The 21,021-nt window shown below is 40.2% G+C and overlaps 1 protein-coding gene across 1 annotated transcript in view; it reads left to right on the top strand.

Moving 5' to 3' along the window:
* Nucleotides 1-21,021, top strand: part of slc4a1b (solute carrier family 4 member 1b (Diego blood group)) — a 38,974-nt gene that overhangs the window by 2,022 nt on the left and 15,931 nt on the right. The window contains exons 3-14 of the mRNA XM_051674471.1: nucleotides 224-404; nucleotides 2,577-2,712; nucleotides 3,224-3,290; nucleotides 3,657-3,699; nucleotides 3,860-4,044; nucleotides 4,637-4,847; nucleotides 11,155-11,358; nucleotides 11,961-12,109; nucleotides 14,301-14,495; nucleotides 15,640-15,888; nucleotides 15,997-16,086; nucleotides 16,323-16,489. Coding sequence (XP_051530431.1) covers nucleotides 236-404; nucleotides 2,577-2,712; nucleotides 3,224-3,290; nucleotides 3,657-3,699; nucleotides 3,860-4,044; nucleotides 4,637-4,847; nucleotides 11,155-11,358; nucleotides 11,961-12,109; nucleotides 14,301-14,495; nucleotides 15,640-15,888; nucleotides 15,997-16,086; nucleotides 16,323-16,489 — 1,865 coding nt within the window. The 5' untranslated portion in view covers nucleotides 224-235. The remainder of the gene's footprint in view (nucleotides 1-223; nucleotides 405-2,576; nucleotides 2,713-3,223; nucleotides 3,291-3,656; nucleotides 3,700-3,859; nucleotides 4,045-4,636; nucleotides 4,848-11,154; nucleotides 11,359-11,960; nucleotides 12,110-14,300; nucleotides 14,496-15,639; nucleotides 15,889-15,996; nucleotides 16,087-16,322; nucleotides 16,490-21,021) is intronic.

Raw genomic sequence — 21,021 nt, 5'->3', positions numbered from 1 at the left:
AATTTGTTAAGTGGAAAAACAAAAACTTTCTCTGAAAAATGTTTTAGAAAGTAGTTCAAAAGTTATTAGTAATGTGTAATTTTTTTTTCAATGAACTAATCAGTGAAGTAATCTGACTACAATTACAGAGAAGTAATTAGTCATTTGTAGTTGATTACTTTTAGTAACTTACCCAACACTGATAACAACTTCTTTGTTTTGGTTTATTATGATCTGTGGTCAGGCTTATGTGCAAATGAACGAGCTAATGAAGAACCAGAGCCAGCAGAGCTATTGGCAGGAGATGGGCAGATGGGTGGGCTATGAAGAAACATACGATATTGAGGCGGGCTGCTGGGGCCCCTCCCACATCTCCTACCTCACATTCAAGAGCCTGGTGCAGTTGCGCAGGACAATGAACACTGGTGAGGACCTGCCTGTGAGGTCATAAAGGGCAACCTCAACTGTTTATTTCAGTTAAATTCAATTTAATTCAATAAGGTCTGATTCAGTTCAATACAGTTCAGCTCAAAACAAGTCATTACGCATTTCTTCTGAACTTAAAGTCAAAAGCTGTCTTATCCAGTTTAGTAGTAACAAATCTTATATTATATTTAGAATAGTTATAAAGCTACTAAACTTAAACTATTTGGTTAAAATTCATAATAACTTCCATTCATGACATTAACAAAAATTATGTAATGCCCTATAGATCTTTAGTTGAAGTGCATTCAAATTGGAATGTCATGAAACTTCTGACATATTTATTTACAGATATTTATATTTGAATGTACGTCAGCTAGATTGTAAAAGGTGAAAATGTGCAGATGTTACCTTAAAGGTTTCTTACATTTCACCCAAAAATAAAAAGTCTCTCATCATTTACTGACCCTCATGCCATCTCAGATGTGTATAGCTTTCTTTCTTCAGCAGAACACAAATTATGATTTTTAGAAGAATATTTCAGCTCTGTAGGTCCATTCAATGCAAGTGAATAGGTGTCCAAATTTTGATGCTCCAAAAAGCATATAAAGGCATCATAAAATTAATCCATACAACTCAAGTGTTCTAATCCATATTTTCAGAAGTGTTATGATAGGTGTGGGCTAGAAACAGATCAATATTTAAGTCAGTTTTTGCTTGAAATTCTTCTCCCTGCCCAATAGGGGGTGATATGCATGAAGAATGAGAATCACCAAAAACACAAGAAGAATGTGAAAGTGATCTATTTCTCACCCACATCTATCATATCACTTCTGAAGACACAGATTTAACCACTGGAGTCTTATGGATTACTTTATTCTGACTTATGTGATTTTTGGAGCTTCAAAATTTTGGCACCCATTCACTTGCATTGTACTACAGAGCTGAAATATTTTTCTAAAAATGTTCACTTGTGTTCTGCAGAAGAAAGAAAGTCATACATCTGGGATGGCATGAGGGTGAGTAAATGATGAGAGAATTTTCATTTTGGGGTGAACTATTCCTTTAAGGAGATATTTTAACCTGACCTTACACTTAAAAATGACTTTGGTTGGTGCAAGTTGATTTACTCATATTAAATAATATGCTAACTTATATACTTAAATAACTATGCTAAGTTTGGCTTAATTTAAGTTATAAAAAAAAACATAATATTATAGAATACTGTAACAAAGTTCACAGGTGAATCCAACTCAAACGGTATGTTTATTTTAAACTCAAATCACGCTTTTCAGCGGCACACTCAAAATCACACCATTCAGCACAGTCTCTGGATGCGTGTGGTAACTCTCTCTCCTTAAAATTCAAATTAAGATGTCATGACATTTTGATAAGTTTATTTCCTTATATTCATAATTGATGAGCTGTTTCTACCTGACCTACAATACCCTTAAAATATTTGTGTTGGTGGTGACAAACCTTATGTATCTTTATGTAGTCAGGTTGATTCAGTCACATGTAAAAGTTAATATATTTGAATATGGTAGTTAATTTACATATTACCACATGAAGCACATTCTTGGTTACCTGATAAAAAAGCAGTATATTATATTAATAACATTAACATACAGGTACATTACATTATGTAATGATTAATAGATCCTTAGTTAATCTGCATTAAAATTGAAATATCATGAAATTTTATTCAAATATTTTCATATGCATTCATATTCAATATACTTTTAGACATGGCATATATGTTTATATACATTTGTTAATGTCTTATTAATTACAAAATATTATTAAATATTACAAGGAGGATTAAACTGCACCAACATCCTGGTCTCAGTGCTGCCCCAATGCTGTTCTAATATCATTTGAGTGGGTTACATGGTCACTAAAATTGTGGAATGTGTTGCAACAAGGTAACTTCACTGCACAGGTTCAGATAAAATGGTAATGGATCATTTGTTCCTTCTATAAGAAGGACTAAAAGCCTTGCATCAATTCCTGTTAAACCTGCTGAACTTGTGTTTCTCGGTGGTGTCCCTTGTGTTTCTTTCAGTATTGTGATAAATCTCAGTCACAGCCAATATCCTCTGCCTCACTCCCTCTCTTTGAATTCCAGTGACCTCTCACTGTTCTAATTTATTTACACTTTGGCTGTACTCAAGGTGTGGTGTTGCTAGACCAGGAGGAGAAGACACTCTCCAGCATCATTGAGAAGATTGTGAATGCTCTGGTTATCAAACAGGAGATCCAGGCAGGGGACAGAGATAAGGTTCTTCAAGCTTTAATGCACAACCAGAGGTACTAACACACATTTTCTCACAGTTCCTTAAGTTTAGGACCAATGTGAGCAAAATCTTTGATTCCATGCAGGTCAACACTTTTGTTCTAATATACTTTTTGGTTTTCTGACCAATTTTAAAGAAACAGTTCACCCAAAAATGTAAAAATTCTGTGGTTCAAAACTGATATGCTGTTATTTTCCCATGTGACACAAAATAAGAATTATTGAAAAACTTCATGCAGATCTTTTCCATATAGCTGAGCACAAAAGTTCATAGTGATCTTCATAGTGGCTGTTGAGCTCCATAAAAGTACCCTAAACATAGTCCATATGACACATTTTCATAATTTGCTATTCCTAAGGGTAGTATAAATGTTTTTTCTTTTAACTACATGAATTTCTTTGTTTTTTGTTTTGTTTTTAGTTTTTGTGAGCATGTGGTCGGTAGTCACCCTGACAGAATTAAACCAGTTCACCCTTTTAAAGCATGTATTTTCTTTTTTTTTTTATCTCTTTGTTTTTCTCTAGCCAGTCAATGGAGACTCAGCCTCTGACTTTACCTGTGGAAATGCAGAAATTCTCTGTCACAGAGAGAGTGAGCGAAAGCTTTTCCATTTTGTAACTGTTCTAGGTATATGATGTAAAATCTCATTAGTATTCACAGGTATTAGTATGTAAAGTGCAATTCTCATACACATACAAATTCATACATTTGGATAGATATTGAATCAATAAAATAAATGTACTGAGAGCTTCTAAAATGTAAACTTTTTATGTATGAACAACTGTAGAGAACTGTATAAATTTGCCATTAAAAAGGACTTTCTCAAGCAAATTTACTGAAAAATGAGTCCTGCTATTTGTGTCCAAGTATAACTCAGACAGATTAAATATAATTTTTATAATTTTAATGGTTTGAATAGTGGACATTTTTCAGCCTGTTTTGTTTCATTCTCAAAAGAGGGATGCAGCTGACAGTGCAGAGGCTGCTATGGTGCTTGTAGGTAAGTAAAATATCAAATCCATTGGTTTTACAAATAGTTTTTAAAACGCACATTTTGTAATTCCAAGTATATCATTTACAGTCAAAGTGTGCCGTATCAAATGGCACATGTTTCTGATAGTAATGCACAATAATAATTAGTGTGTGTGTTTTTGTGTTAGGTGCTCTGGAATTCCTGGAAAAGCCAACGGTGGCATTCATGCGTTTGCGGGATGCCGTGGTGCTGGAGTCGGCTCTGGAAGCTCCTGTACCTGCGAGATTCATCTTTATTATGATCGGCCCATCCAAGAATGACATGGACTACCATGAGTGTGGCCGAGCAATGGCAGCACTACTAGCTGACAAAGTAAGAGAACTACAGTAACACTAAATATATGATCAAAATGAGAGAGAAGCATAAATTAGGTGGATAAAGTTTTCTATAATCAGATGCACAGCATGACTTAGCTAACAAGGACATGTTCCCAGATCACAGTCCTAACCTTATACATAACCTTTAGCCTAACCCTAATCATATTCCATGAACCACCAAACAGTCAGTGAATGGAATTTTGAAAATTGGAATTTGAATCAAATCAGTTCGAGAGCTTGTGAATTGGAAACAAATTAAACCATCTGTATCAATGCCCAGCCCTATTTTTTAGCAGCCCTGGAAACAAAGTTGTGTTTACAAGGTGCAATCTTGGTACAACAAGCACTTTTTAGGATGAAATAATCACTGGATTTGCAAAGTTTTGCGAGGTTAGTGATATCAAATCACTGAAAGATATTCATAATTTTGTTGTGAACACTTAATAGCAAGATACGCCCTAAATCATGTTATGAATTTTAAGATACCACTAAAAAATAACTTATTTCTCAATTGTTTCTCTTTCGTTCTCTCTACACCTATCTCTCTCTCTCACACACACACACACACACACACACACACACTTTAGGTATTTAACCAGGCAGCATTCCAGGCTCAGAGTGACAAGGAGTTGACTGATGCTGTGGAAGACTTCATGGACTGCAGTATCGTGATCCCCCCCACAGAGATTCAGAATGAGTCCATGCTCTCTGCACTCATCCCCTTCCAGAAGAAACTCCTGCTGGAGAGACTCCGCCCCTCCGATCCCAAACTGCGTCTGGATGTCAAACCTCGCAAATGTGAGGACACACACAAAGTAGAACACATGTTCCATGAAAAATCTACTTGACATACTTGATCCAAGGGTATATTTATACATACATGCTTTAATTCCTCTTTTTACTGCTAAGTAGGCACACGCAACAAAACAGAGTTTCATTCAACAAGGATCGGGAGGAGCAATCATTTAATCTGACCAATCACACTGCCAGAGTAAGAGTATATAAACAGCCGCTTACCTCTACGTGGTATCGAGTCTTCTGGCATTCAGCCCCACACACTGCCCACGAACAGACCCATGCAAGTGACTCGGATCATCGGATGCAACTTCGCTGCAAAGCATTCGCCTTCATCAGAACAGCTCTTCTGTCCAAACAATCTCGTTATTCAACAGAAGCTGCCACAGCAGCTCATTTGTTTTCGCAGTATTGACTGCTACCACGTTAAGTGTTATTTTTTATTCTGTCTTTCTTTCTGTGCTCTATTCACCGAAGCAGATTATAGCGTGAAGTTGCTTCTTCAAACTGGCTGCTTCGGCACTGTATATATGTCAAACGTCTCTCTACGGCTGTTCATATGTTCTCTTATCTAAACTTCCCACCCGGAGTGGTCCATCGCGTAAACCTGCCTCTGTGAACGGGCATTGCTTCGGCTTCATGCCACTTGAGCTCTATCACAGCTTCATTTGAACGTGAGGGAAACAAAAGATTAACTATTTAATTCAAGCATTATTCCAACGCTCCCCAGTAATCTGGTTTTCCCGCACAGGTGATTCCTGTCAGCCTCATTACCTCGCTGTGCAGCTAGTTTAGGGCATGTTCCATTCAGCGATTCCATTTCTTACAACAAGACTATCACGATTGTTCTCCCTTCAAAGCGCACTTCAGACTGTGATTATTCTATTCGGAACACATTGTGCAACAAGCGAACTCGACCACTACTTCATTGCATACTCGCTGCCACAGCAGCTCCCGCTCTGACCATTCTACAGCTCACTACAGCTATACACAGCCTCTGTCCAAACAGACATGAGCCATATTTGGCTCCGCAAGAGGCGGATCGCGCCGCGTCCAACTCATTCATAATCATTCTGCAAACGCATCTCCCCTCCGCCCAGCATTCAAGCTCGCCTCGCAGCCCCGATAACCATGAAGCAAGCATTTCTACAAACTTCTACTCATCTCTAGACCATAACATGACTTTCCCTCCTCCCACCCAGGACAAACGCTTCATGCAGGTAAAAAATCAATACATTATTTTATGTTACAGACAAGTTTTCTCTACTTTCATTGGATCATTGTAATCATTGGATTACAAACTCTTAACAAGCTCGACCATAGAACCTTATTGCTGCATGACTTCTAAAGCATTTAAATAATCAGTCATAATCTCACACTCCACCCAAGTTTAAAGTAATGGGTTTAAACCAACGTTGGTGTCCTGAACATAAATGCTACCTAACAGGATGAGCTACCAATGCTATAATCGCACAGTTTTAGGGTTGGGGTTAGGGTTTGGGGCAGGGTTAGGGCTTAGTATAGCCTCACACCATATCACACAACATGATAGGTATGCTGGTAGCACATCCTGATAGGTATTATTTGCCTGACAAGATGTGCTACCCAGGTTTTTAACACTTTTCATGCTGTTGTAGTACATACCGACAAGTTCTCCCATGCCTCCCGACTTGTGCTACCCATGTTTAAGCTTTACACACAGTTTTTACTGCTGGTAGCACATCCTGAGCAGGTAGCACAGACTGTCAGAACACCGGTTGATTCGGTTTTGCCCTTTGCTTCATACTCACAATATTTCAGTTTCTCTGTAGAATCTACTACAAGTCATCAATTTTAACAAGTCATTTTATTCACCACACTACTGCAGATGGTGCTCTTATAGTATCTTTTAAATCCAACTCTCAGGCACAATCTTCAACGATTCATACGTCCTCGTCAAAACAAGACGAGTCACCCCGTGCCAATAATACAGAGTTATGAAATGACTCGCATTACGTTGGAAAACAATCTACAAAGCTCCAAATCATACGCTAAGTTAATAAACATCAGACTACGGTATTCATCTGGGCACTCATTTTCAGGTGCCTTCTAATTTCATGACAAACCAACTTAAGATGACATCGTTTGTATGCACACGCAGGCATGTTTCCTGACATTGCTTCACATATGTTCCCGACATTTAATCTAGCAAACAATTATGTTCAAGTGTCCTCATACGCTACGATTACCACGTTACCATGTTTTCTATTGGCTCAATACATCCCTAAGCAGCACAAATGTGCTGTCCAGGTGCCGCAACTGCAGCATCTTTCGGGCCATGCAACAAACTCCTACTGCACTGAAAACAGAGCAACGCACAGTCCAAGCGCCACAAATGTGGCGTCTTTCGGGCCATGCAACAAACTCCCACTACACAGCAAACAGCGCAATGCGTTGTTCACATGCCACAACTGCGACACATCTTTCAGGCCATGCGTCTAAGTTTACATGGCTCCGTAACCCATATTGTGCCATTCATTCCAAATGAACCATTACCCACCTGGTGATTGACAACAATCAGTCCGTTTCAGGTCTTCCCTAAACAGTTCAACACAAACCACATCTCTGTATCAATCAATTTCATTCGAATATAGCCTTCTAGACACCCTCACGTCGAATGCCGTGCTCGACGACCCAATCTTTCGTATTGCAGGGTGAGTTCTCACTCATACGCAGAGTAAACTTTTCACACAAAAACACGGGCTCTTCCATTTCGATTTTTCTCTCCACATCCTCCTTCGCCTCACACCTCAATCAATCCAAAAACCTCCATCCAGGAACCACCAAGGTTTACCTAAGCGGTATCCATTTCTTCTATAAATTAATTTTTGGCAAAAACTCCTCCACAATAAGCTACCCCAGATCTCACTTCTCATTAAAGGTATCCACAAATCCCTACCCACCAGAACCAATACCAGGCTTCCCCTCACCATCAGTCTGCTAATCTGATGCTTAAATACTCTCCTCCAGGGAAAAATTTCTCCAAACACCTCAAAAACACTAGACGCAATGTTCATTCTCGCCTTCTTTGGCTTCTTCTGCACTATCACGGCTAAATTCGACCAAAGAGTCCATCCCACCATATGGACCTCCATATCATAGACAACGAGACAATCAGATACCTTATCAAACAAAGCAAAACAGATCAGACCAAAAAGGGCATTCAATTTTCATTTTTAATCTGCCAACTCCCATTCAGCCCTTTCAATCATTAGCACACTCTCTCTCCATTACAGAGGGTCCCTAACCAGAACCCCTCTCGATCCACTTTTCGTAGACAAAAAAAAATTAATAAGTTTCCCGATTCTGATTCCAAAAACACCTCAAATCCGTCCTGCTCAGTTCTGGCATCTCAGATAAACTATATTCAAGCCATTCCTTTTGCATTGGTGCCGCAACCACAGCAGCCCACGAAGGCCTGCCTGAGCACCAAATACAATTACTGGGCCGCTGGTGATCTGATGCATATCTCAGCTACATCCACACCAACCGTCTCCATATCAGGAAAGCACAACAAGCCCTAATTAACTAATCACAACGTTCACAATGGGGGTCAGGGGGATGCTTCATCCTTGTCTGTTCAATAGGCCGGCCCCAATGTTTAGACCCTGCGGGGGCCCTTCCGGCCAGTCTGGGAGCCCTCCGTCTCAAATTGCTGGACAGGCACGCCTCAAACACTCAAGGGCTCTCCCATTCGATCCACAGCAGGGGGTTCTCCCATTTGAATGCAGTGCGAGCTAAACGTTTATTTGTATCATGGGCTCCCCCATTCAAAGCGCAGCAAGAACTCCCCCGTTCAAATGCCGTGAGGGCCCCCATTGTCAGGAGGAGTGCATTAGTTTGTTTCCGAGGGGCTAGGATTCACGCCTCTGCTCGGGCGTGGCAGACTCCTCCAGCGCAATCCATCAGGGGCTCTCCTATTCACACCGCAGCAAGGGTTCTCCAGTCCGAACACAGAGTGAGCTATTCACGTTTATTTGTATTGTGGGCTCTCCCGTTCGCTGCTCAGGAGGTCTATCCCAGTCGAATGCAGCGGGGGCCCTCCCCATTCGATCGCAGTTTGGGCTTGCCTGCTCATGTGTCCGCTGTGCCCCTTCCCTCAGGGTTCAACCATTCGCTGCATGGGCCCATCCGTCGAACCCACCAAGCCTGGAGGGAGACTTAATGTCAGTCCGGGTGGCTAGGATTCACGCTTCCGTCCGGGGCGACCCTGCCCTACCTGCGTTCGGGCATAATGATCCCTTTGCTCTCGCAGAGCTCATTTCCATGCAGCTGCAACCGCCAATGTCTCTTCAGTGCTTCAGCTTATTTTTATTCTCCATCTCTACCTATTCTACACCTCCCAGTTTCCTATTCCTCGAGCATACCCTAGTGTGAGGTTGCCTCCACTAGCTGCCCCCATTCATTCTATCATATTTTGGTACCTCTGCCCACCTCACACAGGGCTCAGCAAGTGCTCATAAAATACTTAGTCTCATCTCAAATAAAAATGCTCCATAGGCAACAGCTCGCTGTCCCATTTTCTGGCACCTTTTGGGGGGTTTTCGAGCTCTGGTCGAGTCTCGAGCCCCTTTCGCCCAGGACAGCGAGCCACACGTTTACACTATCCTCAGTGCAGGTTTACATTTACTTGCGAATTACTGAAATGGAGTTTCAAGGTTCGGGAGAAGCAAGTCATTTAATCCGACCAATCACACTGCCAGAGTAAGAGTATATATACAGCTGCTTACATCTACGTAGCATTGAGTCTTCTGGCATCCCTCTACCTCCCCTTCTCCTCCAATCTATCCATCAATAACTAATCTTAGTCCGGAGGGGTATTCGAGCTCGGGTCGAGTCTCGAGCCCTTTTTGCCCTTTTTGAATCAATATCTTGACAAGACATTGGTGTCACACTTCTTAGAATCTGTAGTTAACATCTTTACAGAAATTAAACTCAAGTGCAAGTGTAACTGGGTTAAATGTTAAATATATTTTTATTTTGGTGTTTGTTGTGATAAAAACCTTTTTAAGATAATTATTTTTTATGAACTTCCCAAAACCTCTTCTGTAAAATATATTCAGTATTTTTATATTTAATTTAATTTGTATTTACTTCATTCAAAAGAAGTATTTGGGTAATTCATTGTAGTTATGTTGGGAACAATGGGTGTTCAATTCAGGTGGGGCACTAATCAGCTGTGCACTCTAGATTCAGCCTCAGTTCGCTGGTGGATGCTGAGGAGGTAAGACGCATATTTTGTCTCTCTTCCCCACTGATATTGTGTATGGGGGAAACTGTTGTGCACCGATCATTCCTGTTGATGAAGTGTCCCATGTTTTTGCAGAATTAAAGAATGAACTGATCCCAATCTGCTGTCCCTGGTTTAAGTTCTTGTTGCAGTGTTAGCGAGTCTGTTACATAAAACTGGTGCCATGACCCAGATGGGAGTGAGGTTTAGAGGGGTTGGTGTAATGGTAGCCTGCTGGTACATGATAGCTGTGTAGTCTGTAAACCTCACTTTCCTGGCCTTAAGAGATGCACTAGTGACCGAGGCTAGAGCCATGACTTTTATAGCCTCCATGCTAGCACATCCGACTCCCATGCCGGTGATCACCGGTTCGCATCCTGCTCGGGGTGGGTCGAGTAGGACTGGTGAAACAAGTATGTGGGAAAAGACTACAATTGCCAAATGAGCAGGATACAGAATAATAGTGGTGCATTTGAACTTCCTTAAGAGTTATGAAAATTTCCTAGTGATGGCACCCCTAGAGGCAGAGATTAATTAAATATATTTTTTGTCCTCAGATTGTAAAGGTGTTTATATGAACAAGGTTTCGTTAAGTTTGGACACTGGGTTCAGATATAGATGTAGGTCCATTACTAAATACAGGCCACAGCCAAAAATGTCATTAGCTCGTATCCAGCAAACAATTTAATGAATCAAAATTTCCTGAATACCTTTTTGTCTGGGGTGTTTCTGCACATGATACAATCCAAATTTGTATGAATTGGACCAACTGTTTTTGGATATGAAAAAATAAATAAAAGGTTGTTCAGCACACTCAAAATGGAATAATAATAATAAAAATAATAATAATAATAATAATAATAATAATAATAATCAGGCAGAAATTGAAAAGCATGTGACCGTTCTATTTTATAATTTGTGACAATGGCCAGCAAACATTACATTATATCTTACAAAGAGTTCAGCTGCTTGGACCCCTAAAAAGTTAACTTAACACTAAGCCAGAGAACACAGATCTAATACTAATCTGTCTTCCCATAGTTTCAAAATCATCAGGTCCCCCTTCTGAGGATCCACTGGCCCGTACAGGTGTTCCATTCGGTGGCATGATCAAAGACCTGAAGAGACGATACAAACATTATGTCAGTGACATCACTGATGCCATGAATTCTCAGGTGGTGGCTGCAATCATCTTCATCTACTTTGCTGCACTCTCCCCTGCCATCACCTTTGGAGGCCTTCTTGGTATGAATGTTTAGTCTAAAGAAGACAGTGAACACAAATAATGTATTTAAAAATCCCAACCTTTATACATTACATGGACGAAAGTACGTGGACACCTGAACACGGTGCGTTTGTTGAGCATTTCATTTCAAAACCATTGGCAAAAATAGGGAGGACTCTTAACAAAAGGCTTTCCACTAGATCTTGGAATATAGCTGTTCAGATTTGCTCACATTCAGATACAAGAGCATCAGTGAGGTCAGGCACTGATGTTGCGCATTTGGGTCAGGCCCGGTGTTCTAATTCATCCCAAAGGTGGTCAATAAGGATTCAGGTCTGGGCTTTGTTCAGGCTAGGCACTTTTTTCCATTTCAGACTCAGTAAACCATTTTTTTATGGAACTCGCTTTGTGCCTAGGAATCATGCTGGAATAGAAAGGGGCACTACCCAAATCGTTGCCACAAATTTACAAGCACACAATTCTCTAGAATGGAATTGTATGGCGTAGGGTTGATATTCGTCTTCATATGAAGTAATGGGCTTTGCCAGACCTGTAAATTAAAGTCCACATACTTCTAGCCATGTAATGTCTGTTGTTTGGCACTCATCCTTTTTTTTCACAGCTGATAAGGTGGATAACATGATGGGTGTGTCAGAGCTAATGATCTCCACTGCAGTACAGGGCATTATCTTCTGCCTGATTGCTGCCCAACCTGTACTAGTCATAGGCTTCTCTGGGCCTCTGCTGGTGTTTGAAGAGGCCTTCTTTAGTGTGAGTGTCTATTTGAAGAACATTTATTTGAATAATGCTGTAAAAATGAAAGGATACTTGACTTGATTGCTACACTGGTGCAGAACCTCTAGACACCCTTTCAAAAATGCCAGTTCTCATAGGAACTTGCAAAATATAATAAAAGTTTCTGTAAGAATTCTGAAGACTGTTAATGGTTCCTTCAGTAACCCCATTCTAAAGGAAAGGTTTTGAGGCACTTGTAATGTATATTGAAGTTCCATAAGTTACAGTGCATCTGGAAAGTATTCACAGCGCTTCACTTTTTCTACATTTTGTTATGTTACAGCCTTATTCCAAAATGGATTAAATTCATTATTTTCCTAAACATTCTACAAACAATACCCCATAATGACAACGTGAAAGAAGTTTGTTTGAAATCTTTGCAAATGTATTAAAAATAAAAAACGCAAAAAAAAATAATCACATGTACATAAGTACTCACAGCCTTTGCTCAATACTTTGTTGAAGCACCTTTGGCACCAATTACAGCCTCAAGTCTTTTTAAGTATGATGCTACAAGCTTGGCACACCTATTTTTGGGCAGTTTCTCCCATTCTTCTTTGCAGGACCTCTCAAGCCCCATCAGGTTGGATGGGGAGCGTTGGTGCACAGCCATTTTCAGATCTCTCCAGAGATGTTCAATCGGGTTCAAGTCTGGGCTCTGGCTGGACCACTCAAGGACATTCACAGAGTTGTCCCGGAGCCACTCCTTTGTTATCTTGGCTGTGTGCTTAGGGTCGTTGTCCTGTTGGAAGATGAACCTTCACCCCAGTCTGAGGTCCAGAGCGCTCTGGAGCAGGTTTTCATCAAGGATGTCTCTGTACATTGCTGCACTCATCTTTCCTTCGATCCTGATTAGTCTCCCAGTTCCTGCCGCTGAAAAATATTTCCACAGCATGATGCTGCCACCACCATGCTTCACTGTAGGGATGGTATTGGCCAGGTGATGAGCGGTGCCTGGTTTCCTCCAGACATGACACTTGCCATTCAGGCCAAAGAGTTCAATCTTTGTTTCATCAGACCAGAAAATTTTGTTTCTTATGGTCTGAGAGTCCTTCAAGTGCCTTTTTGGCAAACTCCAGGCAGGCTGTCATGTGCCTTTTACTGAGGAGTGGCTTCCGTCTGGCCACTCTACCATACAGGCCTGATTGGTGGAGTGCTGCAGAGAAGGTTGTTCTTCTAGAAGGTTCTCCTCTCTCCACAGAGAAATGCTGGAGCTCTGTCAGAGTGACCATCGGGTTCTTGGTCACCTCCCTGACCAAGGCCCTTCTCCCCCGATCGCTCAGTTTGGCCAGGCGGCCAGCTCTAGGAAGAGTCCTGGTGGTTCCAAACTTCTTCCATTTACGGATGGAGGCCACTGTGCTCATTGGGACCACTGCTCAGGGGGGCAGTGGTGGCTCAGCAGTTAAGGCTCTGGGTTACTGATCAGAAGGTCAGGGGTTCAAGCCCCAGCACCATCAAGATGCCACTGTTGGGCCCTTGAGCAAGGCCCTTGACCCTATCTGCTCCAGGGGCACTGTAACATGGTTGACCCTGCACTCTGACCCCAGCTTAGCTGGGAAATTTTTCTGTACCCTTCCCCAGATCTGTGCCTCGATACAGTCCTGTCTCGGAGGTCTACAGACAATTCATTGGACTTCATGGCTTGGTTTGTGCTCTGACATGCACTGTTAACTGTGGGACCTTATATAGACAGGTGTGTGCCTTTCCAAATCATGTCCAATCAACTGAATTCACCACAGGTGGACTCCAATCAAGTTGTAGAAACATCTCAAGGATGATCAGTGGAAACAGGATGCACCTGAGCTCAATTTTTGACTGTCATGGCAAAGGCTGTGAATACTTATGTACATGTGATTTTTTTCAGTTTTTATTTTTAATAAATTTGCAAAGATTTCAAACAAACTTCTTTCACATTGTCATTATGGGGTATTGTTTGTAGAATTTTGAGGGAAATAATGAATTTAATCCATTTTGGAATAAGACTGTAACATAACAAAATGTGGAAAAAGTGAAGCGCTGTGAATACTTTACGGATGCACTGTAAAATAGGAAATTAGGTTCTTCAGAAGGTTCTGCAAGTGTTACAGTAACAACCTTTTCATGTTTACACTGCACATTTCTTGTGTTGTTGTGTTCATTGATATCTTGCTCTTCCTCCTGCCTGTAGTTCTGTAAGTCTCAGGACATTGAGTACATCGTTAGCAGAGTGTGGGTTGGCATGTGGCTGGTGGTCATCGTCGTGTTGATTGTTGCTGTGGAAGGAAGCTTCCTGGTCCGATTCATTTCCCGCTTCACTCAAGAGATCTTCTCCATCCTCATCTCCCTCATCTTCATCTACGAGACCTTTGCCAAACTCGGCAGGGTACACATTACAACATAATCAAAAACACATTGTGTCAACCAACACACCAAACCTCATCAGCATCACCATCATTTGAAAGTCAACATTACATCAAAATTAACCCTATTTACTTTCTCTAAAGGCCCACTTTTCAAAATTCAGTCTATTGAATATTCTTCACTCTGAAAAACGGCACATTGCTGTGAATGCTTTTTCAAGTTTACGTTAATGTTTTGCTGAATTATCTTGAATTCTCAAGATGCAACCATCCATTCAGATTCACATCCATATATTCACAAATTTCAGGACTATTAAGATTTTTTGCATTGTGATATTTTTTCTTGACAGTAAACAACCCCCATCCCCATTCTCATTACTGTAATGGAAAAATATTATGATATGGTATTTAAATTGTAAAGTATTTATACAAAATGGTGGTATTTGTTGTACTACCTTTAATTTATGTTTATGATTAAAAAAAATAAAAACATTAAATGCTTTATTATAATAATGCAAATCTAATAAGAATCCCCATCGTGAATAATAAGAATTAAAAAAACTAAATCTCCGGACACATTACGGTAATGAGAATTTGGGAGGAAAATGTGCTTAGTTGTAATGAAAAGTCACAATGTAAAAATGTTATGGTAAAATATAATTTCTTCTTGATTTGTTGGTGAAACTCACCCAGATACTTTGGGCACTGTACATATCAAACATTTTGGCCCCGTTTCCACCTGGTATTAAGATGCGTCTCGAGTGATCCGATCACATGTGGTCAGGTGAGACGCATCACTGTTTACACCTGGTTGTTTAAATGCGTCTCCTGTGACCACTTGTGATCGGATTTGCAGGGGAGGGACGGCATACCTCAATTAATATGTTAGTGTGTTCCTGCATGACAATAAACCACAAAAAAGTCAGAATTGACTAAGTGCGAAAAAAAAATGCCATGCTATTTTTCCCTGATGCAGCTGAAATGTAATCTATGCACAAAATCAACATTTTGAGCAGAACTATCCATATTTCGGTGGATATAACTCGCTTTAGAAGATTTACTTAATGAAATGCAAGAAAGAGAACTTGCTAGAGCATTGTTGTGATGATATTCATTCAAGTCATTAACTTCATTATCCAACTCTTTCTGTTTCATCCTCCATCACAGATTTTCAGAGAACACCCTCTCATTCTCAATTATGATCATTTGAACAGTACAGTGGAGGACCCATGGCACTTAGTTGTCAACTATCAGAGATTTTTTGATAATTCTACAGGCAATATGACTGTCGTGAGGGACGTTCAACACCGGGCTTATCCCAACACCGCTCTCCTGTCCATGTGTCTCATGTTTGGCTGTTTCTCCATTGCTTACTACCTGCGAATGTTCAAGAACGGCAAGTTCCTGCCAGGCAAGGTCTGTATAGATCTCTAAATTCTGGAATATTATGATTAAAATAAGGCAAACTGGCAAGCTTCCAATAATGGAAGTATCTGCATCTTATTCTGAATGTTTGTTTCATAGATTCGACGTTTGCTTGGTGACTTTGGAGTTCCCATTGCTATTTTCCTCATGGTTGCTGTGGATATCAACATTGAGGATGCATACACTCAGGTATGTGTGTAATTTTGAACTGTGTGTATTTGTAAATATTACAATGGAATTCAACATAAAACTGAAATATATGTTTTCTTTTTATAATGTTATACTTAATTAAAATTTGATTCGTTTTCCGTTTTTTGCTGATGTATAAAAGACTGTCTTTAAAGATAGATCTTTACGGCACCAATTCAGATCCAACCCTGTACAATTGCTGTTGTGACCTCTCTGACCTTTGACTTGTGTTATAGAAACTGGTAGTGCCTAAGGGTCTTCAGGTGTCCAACCCTAAGATGAGGGGCTGGTTAATCAACCCAATGGGTGAACACAAGCCCTTCCCCGTGTGGATGATGTTTGCCTGCGTTATCCCAGCTATGTTGGTGTTTATCCTCATCTTCCTTGAATCTCAGATTACCACGTGAGTGATATTATTACTGTAGAAACAAGACTTGGTACAGTAATTTTCCCTAGGCAGTGCACCATGGCTCTGGCCAAGTTTTTGTTTCACATCGCAAGCGTGAGCAAGATGTAAATGGAGCGTATTTGTTTCGGCACCCATGTTAACAGGTTAGAGCATTCATATCTGAAGCTTCGGCAGAGCGTCAGAGCAAAACTTGAGTATCGCGTGAGCAGCTGTGTAGCTGGGATTTCAGCTCAGAGTCTATTTTTGCAATGCTGCTCACGCACAATTAAAGTGACAGTACACTGTTGATGGACAAGATTAATGTAATTGGACACAAAAAAGAACACTTTGCATATAATAAGCATATATTTGTAGTCTAGTGTGTTTTTATATGAAATAAAGCATGTAGAAAAAAAGGAAAAATGAAAACACTATTGTCTAATAGCTATTTAAGCTATTAGTAAATGGAACAAAACAAAATGAAATTATTTTAATTATAGCATAAGCAGAAGTATGGTTTATCATTTAAAACTACAGTATACTACAAGTTCTAAGCTTAAACAAACAAAATAAAACTGCCTATTATATACTATTATATAGAGAGAAGGTCTAAATGGTTAACAATAATACCCATATACAAACATAAAAAAATACTCAGCCAAATGTAAACAAATACATATGACAGCCCGTATGGTCGGTAATTTCAGAACTCAACTTTTGCTTATATTGACGATGGATTACACAAGAGTTATTGTGGAGAACCAAAGTGCTACATGACCCTCAACTTACATTTTATATGGATAAAGGAAAAAAGTGTGGAATGCAGTTACCTCGGCTGAAGGTGCAGATGGTGAGTTAACATTTTTATCTTTGGAAGTTCGTCCTTATTCTTATGAAGAAAATATTCAACACTTAAGTGTTGGCTGATGTTTGAACAAAGACAAATTACTATTTAATAGTTATATATAATAATGTATTTCTGACTGTAAAGTCGACAGATCGATACAAACCGAGTGATTGCATCCTGTGCAAAATAACATTCAAAGGCTTGTCGCCCTCCCCCTCATGTACAAACATAGTTACTGAAAGTGAATTATGATGTTTATAAGGATCAGAGCTCATTGTGTTGGCTGCCACTAAATGAAATAATTCTACAAGACAACATTAATAAGATTTTGTGAGGCTAAAGTTTGTAATACTTATCAGTCGCTCAGTCCTGTTAACCATTTCAAAAGTTATGTTCATTAATAAAGTAAATACACAGCTTCCAAAACAAAAACAAAAAACACTTCCAATGTGAAAGTCCTAGCGAGTCTGCGGCTGTAGTTACGATGTAGTTGTGCTGTAGCTTTCCACGCATCTTGCCCACGTTTGCGATGTGAAACAGGCATAAGCCATCTGCAGGAGATTTCACTGAAAAGTCGACTGAATTTGTTGCGCATTCAAAACAATGCTCTGTTTCGTTGAAAATCTCGACCAATGGTGTGAGTTTGGGAGGGACTTTCCCTTTGCCCCATGAATGGCATGTGGGAGTGTTTGGGAAACCTGTTAAGAAAGACCTTCTTCTGGGAGTGGCACGTGACGCCATGCAAGGAGCAGACGTGTGAGCGACGAGCTCTGCGCACTTTGCTGAATTTTTGATTATTTTCATATTATAATCCGGTGAAATTTGTTACACCCAGTTACACATTTGCCCTTTGTTGCAAAACATGGCAAAGAAGTCAAAATCCTCGGGCTCGGGAGACATTAAAAGACACATATGTGTTCAGGATGAAAGCCCCGACAGGCCTACAGACCGGGGACTCGATTTGGATGGCGCGGCGGGAGAAGGAATCCAGCGTCAGTTGTCCAACATGTCGGTGATGTTGACGAAGATTCTTGCTGACTTGGAGGATCTCACTGTAATACGTCGATCGATCACGGCAATGGAAATAAAATTCTCCGAGTTAGGTACAAGAGTGACTGATGTTCAAAAACGGATCGATTTTCTGGAATCTTCGGAGAGGGAATTAACCGCTAATCCACCCGCGACCAAAGTTGATCTGGAACGTCTCCTTGAAAAGCTTGAAGATCTTGAAAATAGAAGCCGCAGGAATAACATTCGAATTGTTGGAATTCCTGAGCATGAGGAGGGCAGAGATATGGTGAAATTCCTAGACGAGTTTTTCCCGAGACTGCTCGACATAACAGACCACAAGCTGGAAATCGAGCGAGCTCACAGATCTGCTGAGGGAGACAGGCCCCGATCGATTCTGGCCAGATTTATGAGATCATCCAATAAAGATCTTGTGTTGCGCCAGGTGAGGAGCAAAGGGAAGCTTTCTTGGAAGAACCATAATATTTTCTTGTTCCCGGACTTTGCGAGTTCGACAAGAGAGAAACGCGATCAGTTCAAGGAATGTAAGAAACACTTACATCAGAAAAAGATCTCGTTTGCTCTGATATTTCCTGCCAAACTGAGAATAGAAACGAGGTCGGTCGCAAAGTATTCACATGTCCAAATCTGGCAATGTCTTTTATAGAATCAATGACTGAGTAAACCATTGGATGTTTCTCATGTGAGTGGGCCTGACTCACTGTACTAACTCTTGTGGATACTGGGCGACATTTTGGATTTTTTGCGTTGGCTCCGCCGTGCGGCTGGAGCTTGTTTTGTGAATAACACTTTTCCTTGAAGAAACTTTTGCATTGATAAAAGATTACTTTTGCATTGAAGTTCCCGGACAGATTGAGAGTGGACACTACGGATGACCGCAAAATATCTACATGCTGCTCACACAAAGGATGTCTTTTATAAAGTTGACGGATTATGTAAGTCATGGTTTATACTTTTATGTAGCCTCCGAGTGAATTGACTCGATCATCCGGGGAACCGGGATGCCGGTTTTGTTTCTTTTTGTATTGGTTCCGCCTAGCGGCTGGAGCTTGTTCTGTTGAATAACATTCCTTTGGAACAGCTGTGGATTAATCTGTATGTTCTTCATGCTTATTCCTCCTGCTGGCTGTAGTTTGTTTTGAGTTTTTTTTTACGGGACATTGGAATGATTACGTCATCGCTGAACTCATTACAGCCGGCTAACTAAACATTTGTTTGTCTGTCCGAGGAATCTGTACGGTTTTATATCATCTGGAATTTGTTTTGTGGAAGGTCACACCTTTGAGACAGTTCTGTGAATGAATCTACACGTTCTTAGTGTTCATTCTTGCTATTGACTGGGTTTATTTTACAAAGTATTTTCTGTTATGTAATTTTGCCTGACAAATTTGTGAGGCAAAATTGAGCAATCCGATGGCAAAGTTGTCGTGGGGACTCGTGGGCGTTCATGGACCTTTTGAGTTTAGAGGGATTGACGCCGGTTGGCGCTGTCGTGCACGGGGTTAATGCGCACGTTTTTCTTTTTTCTGTTTGTTTTGTTCGGGGGGATGTTCGGGGGTTGATTGTTTCACTAATGGGGAATGTGGTCCATATAATTTTGTTTTTGACACACAATTTATTTTTTTTACTATATCAAAATGTCAAATGTTAATATGAGTGTACTATCTCTCTCCACATGGAATGTGAATGGGTTGGGGCACCCCATAAAAAGAAGGAAAGTTATTACTTTTCTTAAGCATAAGAAATATGATATAGTGTTTCTTCAAGAAACACATCTCTCCCCGCAGGAAGCTGAAAAATTTGGGAAGATATGGGGTGGACATGTTTTTTTTAGTACTGGCTCAAGTAAGAGCAAGGGAGTCATTATATTGGTAAATAAACATCTACAATTCAAATGTCTCAAACAGATTAAAGATAAATTAAATCTTTAAGATAAAGATTAATTAATTATTGTGTTAGTTGAAATTCAGGGGCAAAGGTTGATTTTGGCTAATATTTACGCAACTAATGCTGATGATCAGGGCTTTTTTATAGATCTTGAAGGGATGTTGCAAACCGCTGGCACCCCTCATGATATAATATTGGGAGGAGACTTTAATATTTTGATGGATTCAGTCCTTGATCACAGTGAAGCAAAAGTGTGTAAGCCCCCTAGAGCAACATTGACGCTTCACAGGATGTGTAAAAATCTTGGTCTTACAGACATTTGGAGACTTTTGAACCCATCTGGTAGGGACTATACATTTTTTTCATCAGTCCATAAGATTTATTCTAGAATAGATTTTTTTTTTTTTTTTTGATATCCAAATCCTTCATTTCATCTGTTGTGGATTGCTCAACTGGAAATATCTTAGTCTCAGATCACGCCCTGGTAAGTTTAGAGGTGATGCCACATATAGAGAAAAAGAAATCATATAGTTGGCGCCTTAATGTATCCCTTTTGCAAAATCCTGATTTCCAACAAATGTTAAAGACTGAAATCAGTGTTTATATGGAGACCAACTGGTCCTCGGTATCCTCTGTGGGAGTGGCTTGGGAGGCACTTAAGGCGGTTCTAAGGGGTTGGATCATACAGTATGCCTCATTCATCAAAAAATCCAAAGCACAAGAACTTGTGGAGTTGGAAGGAAATATTAAAAGTGCAGAGGCAGAGCTGAAGCACTGTATGTCA

Source organism: Myxocyprinus asiaticus, chromosome 36 (genome assembly GCF_019703515.2).
Source record: "Myxocyprinus asiaticus isolate MX2 ecotype Aquarium Trade chromosome 36, UBuf_Myxa_2, whole genome shotgun sequence".
Lineage (NCBI taxonomy): Eukaryota > Metazoa > Chordata > Actinopteri > Cypriniformes > Catostomidae > Myxocyprinus > Myxocyprinus asiaticus.
Note: the sequence above shows the minus strand (reverse complement) of the source record. Positions and strands in the feature narration are given on the sequence as shown.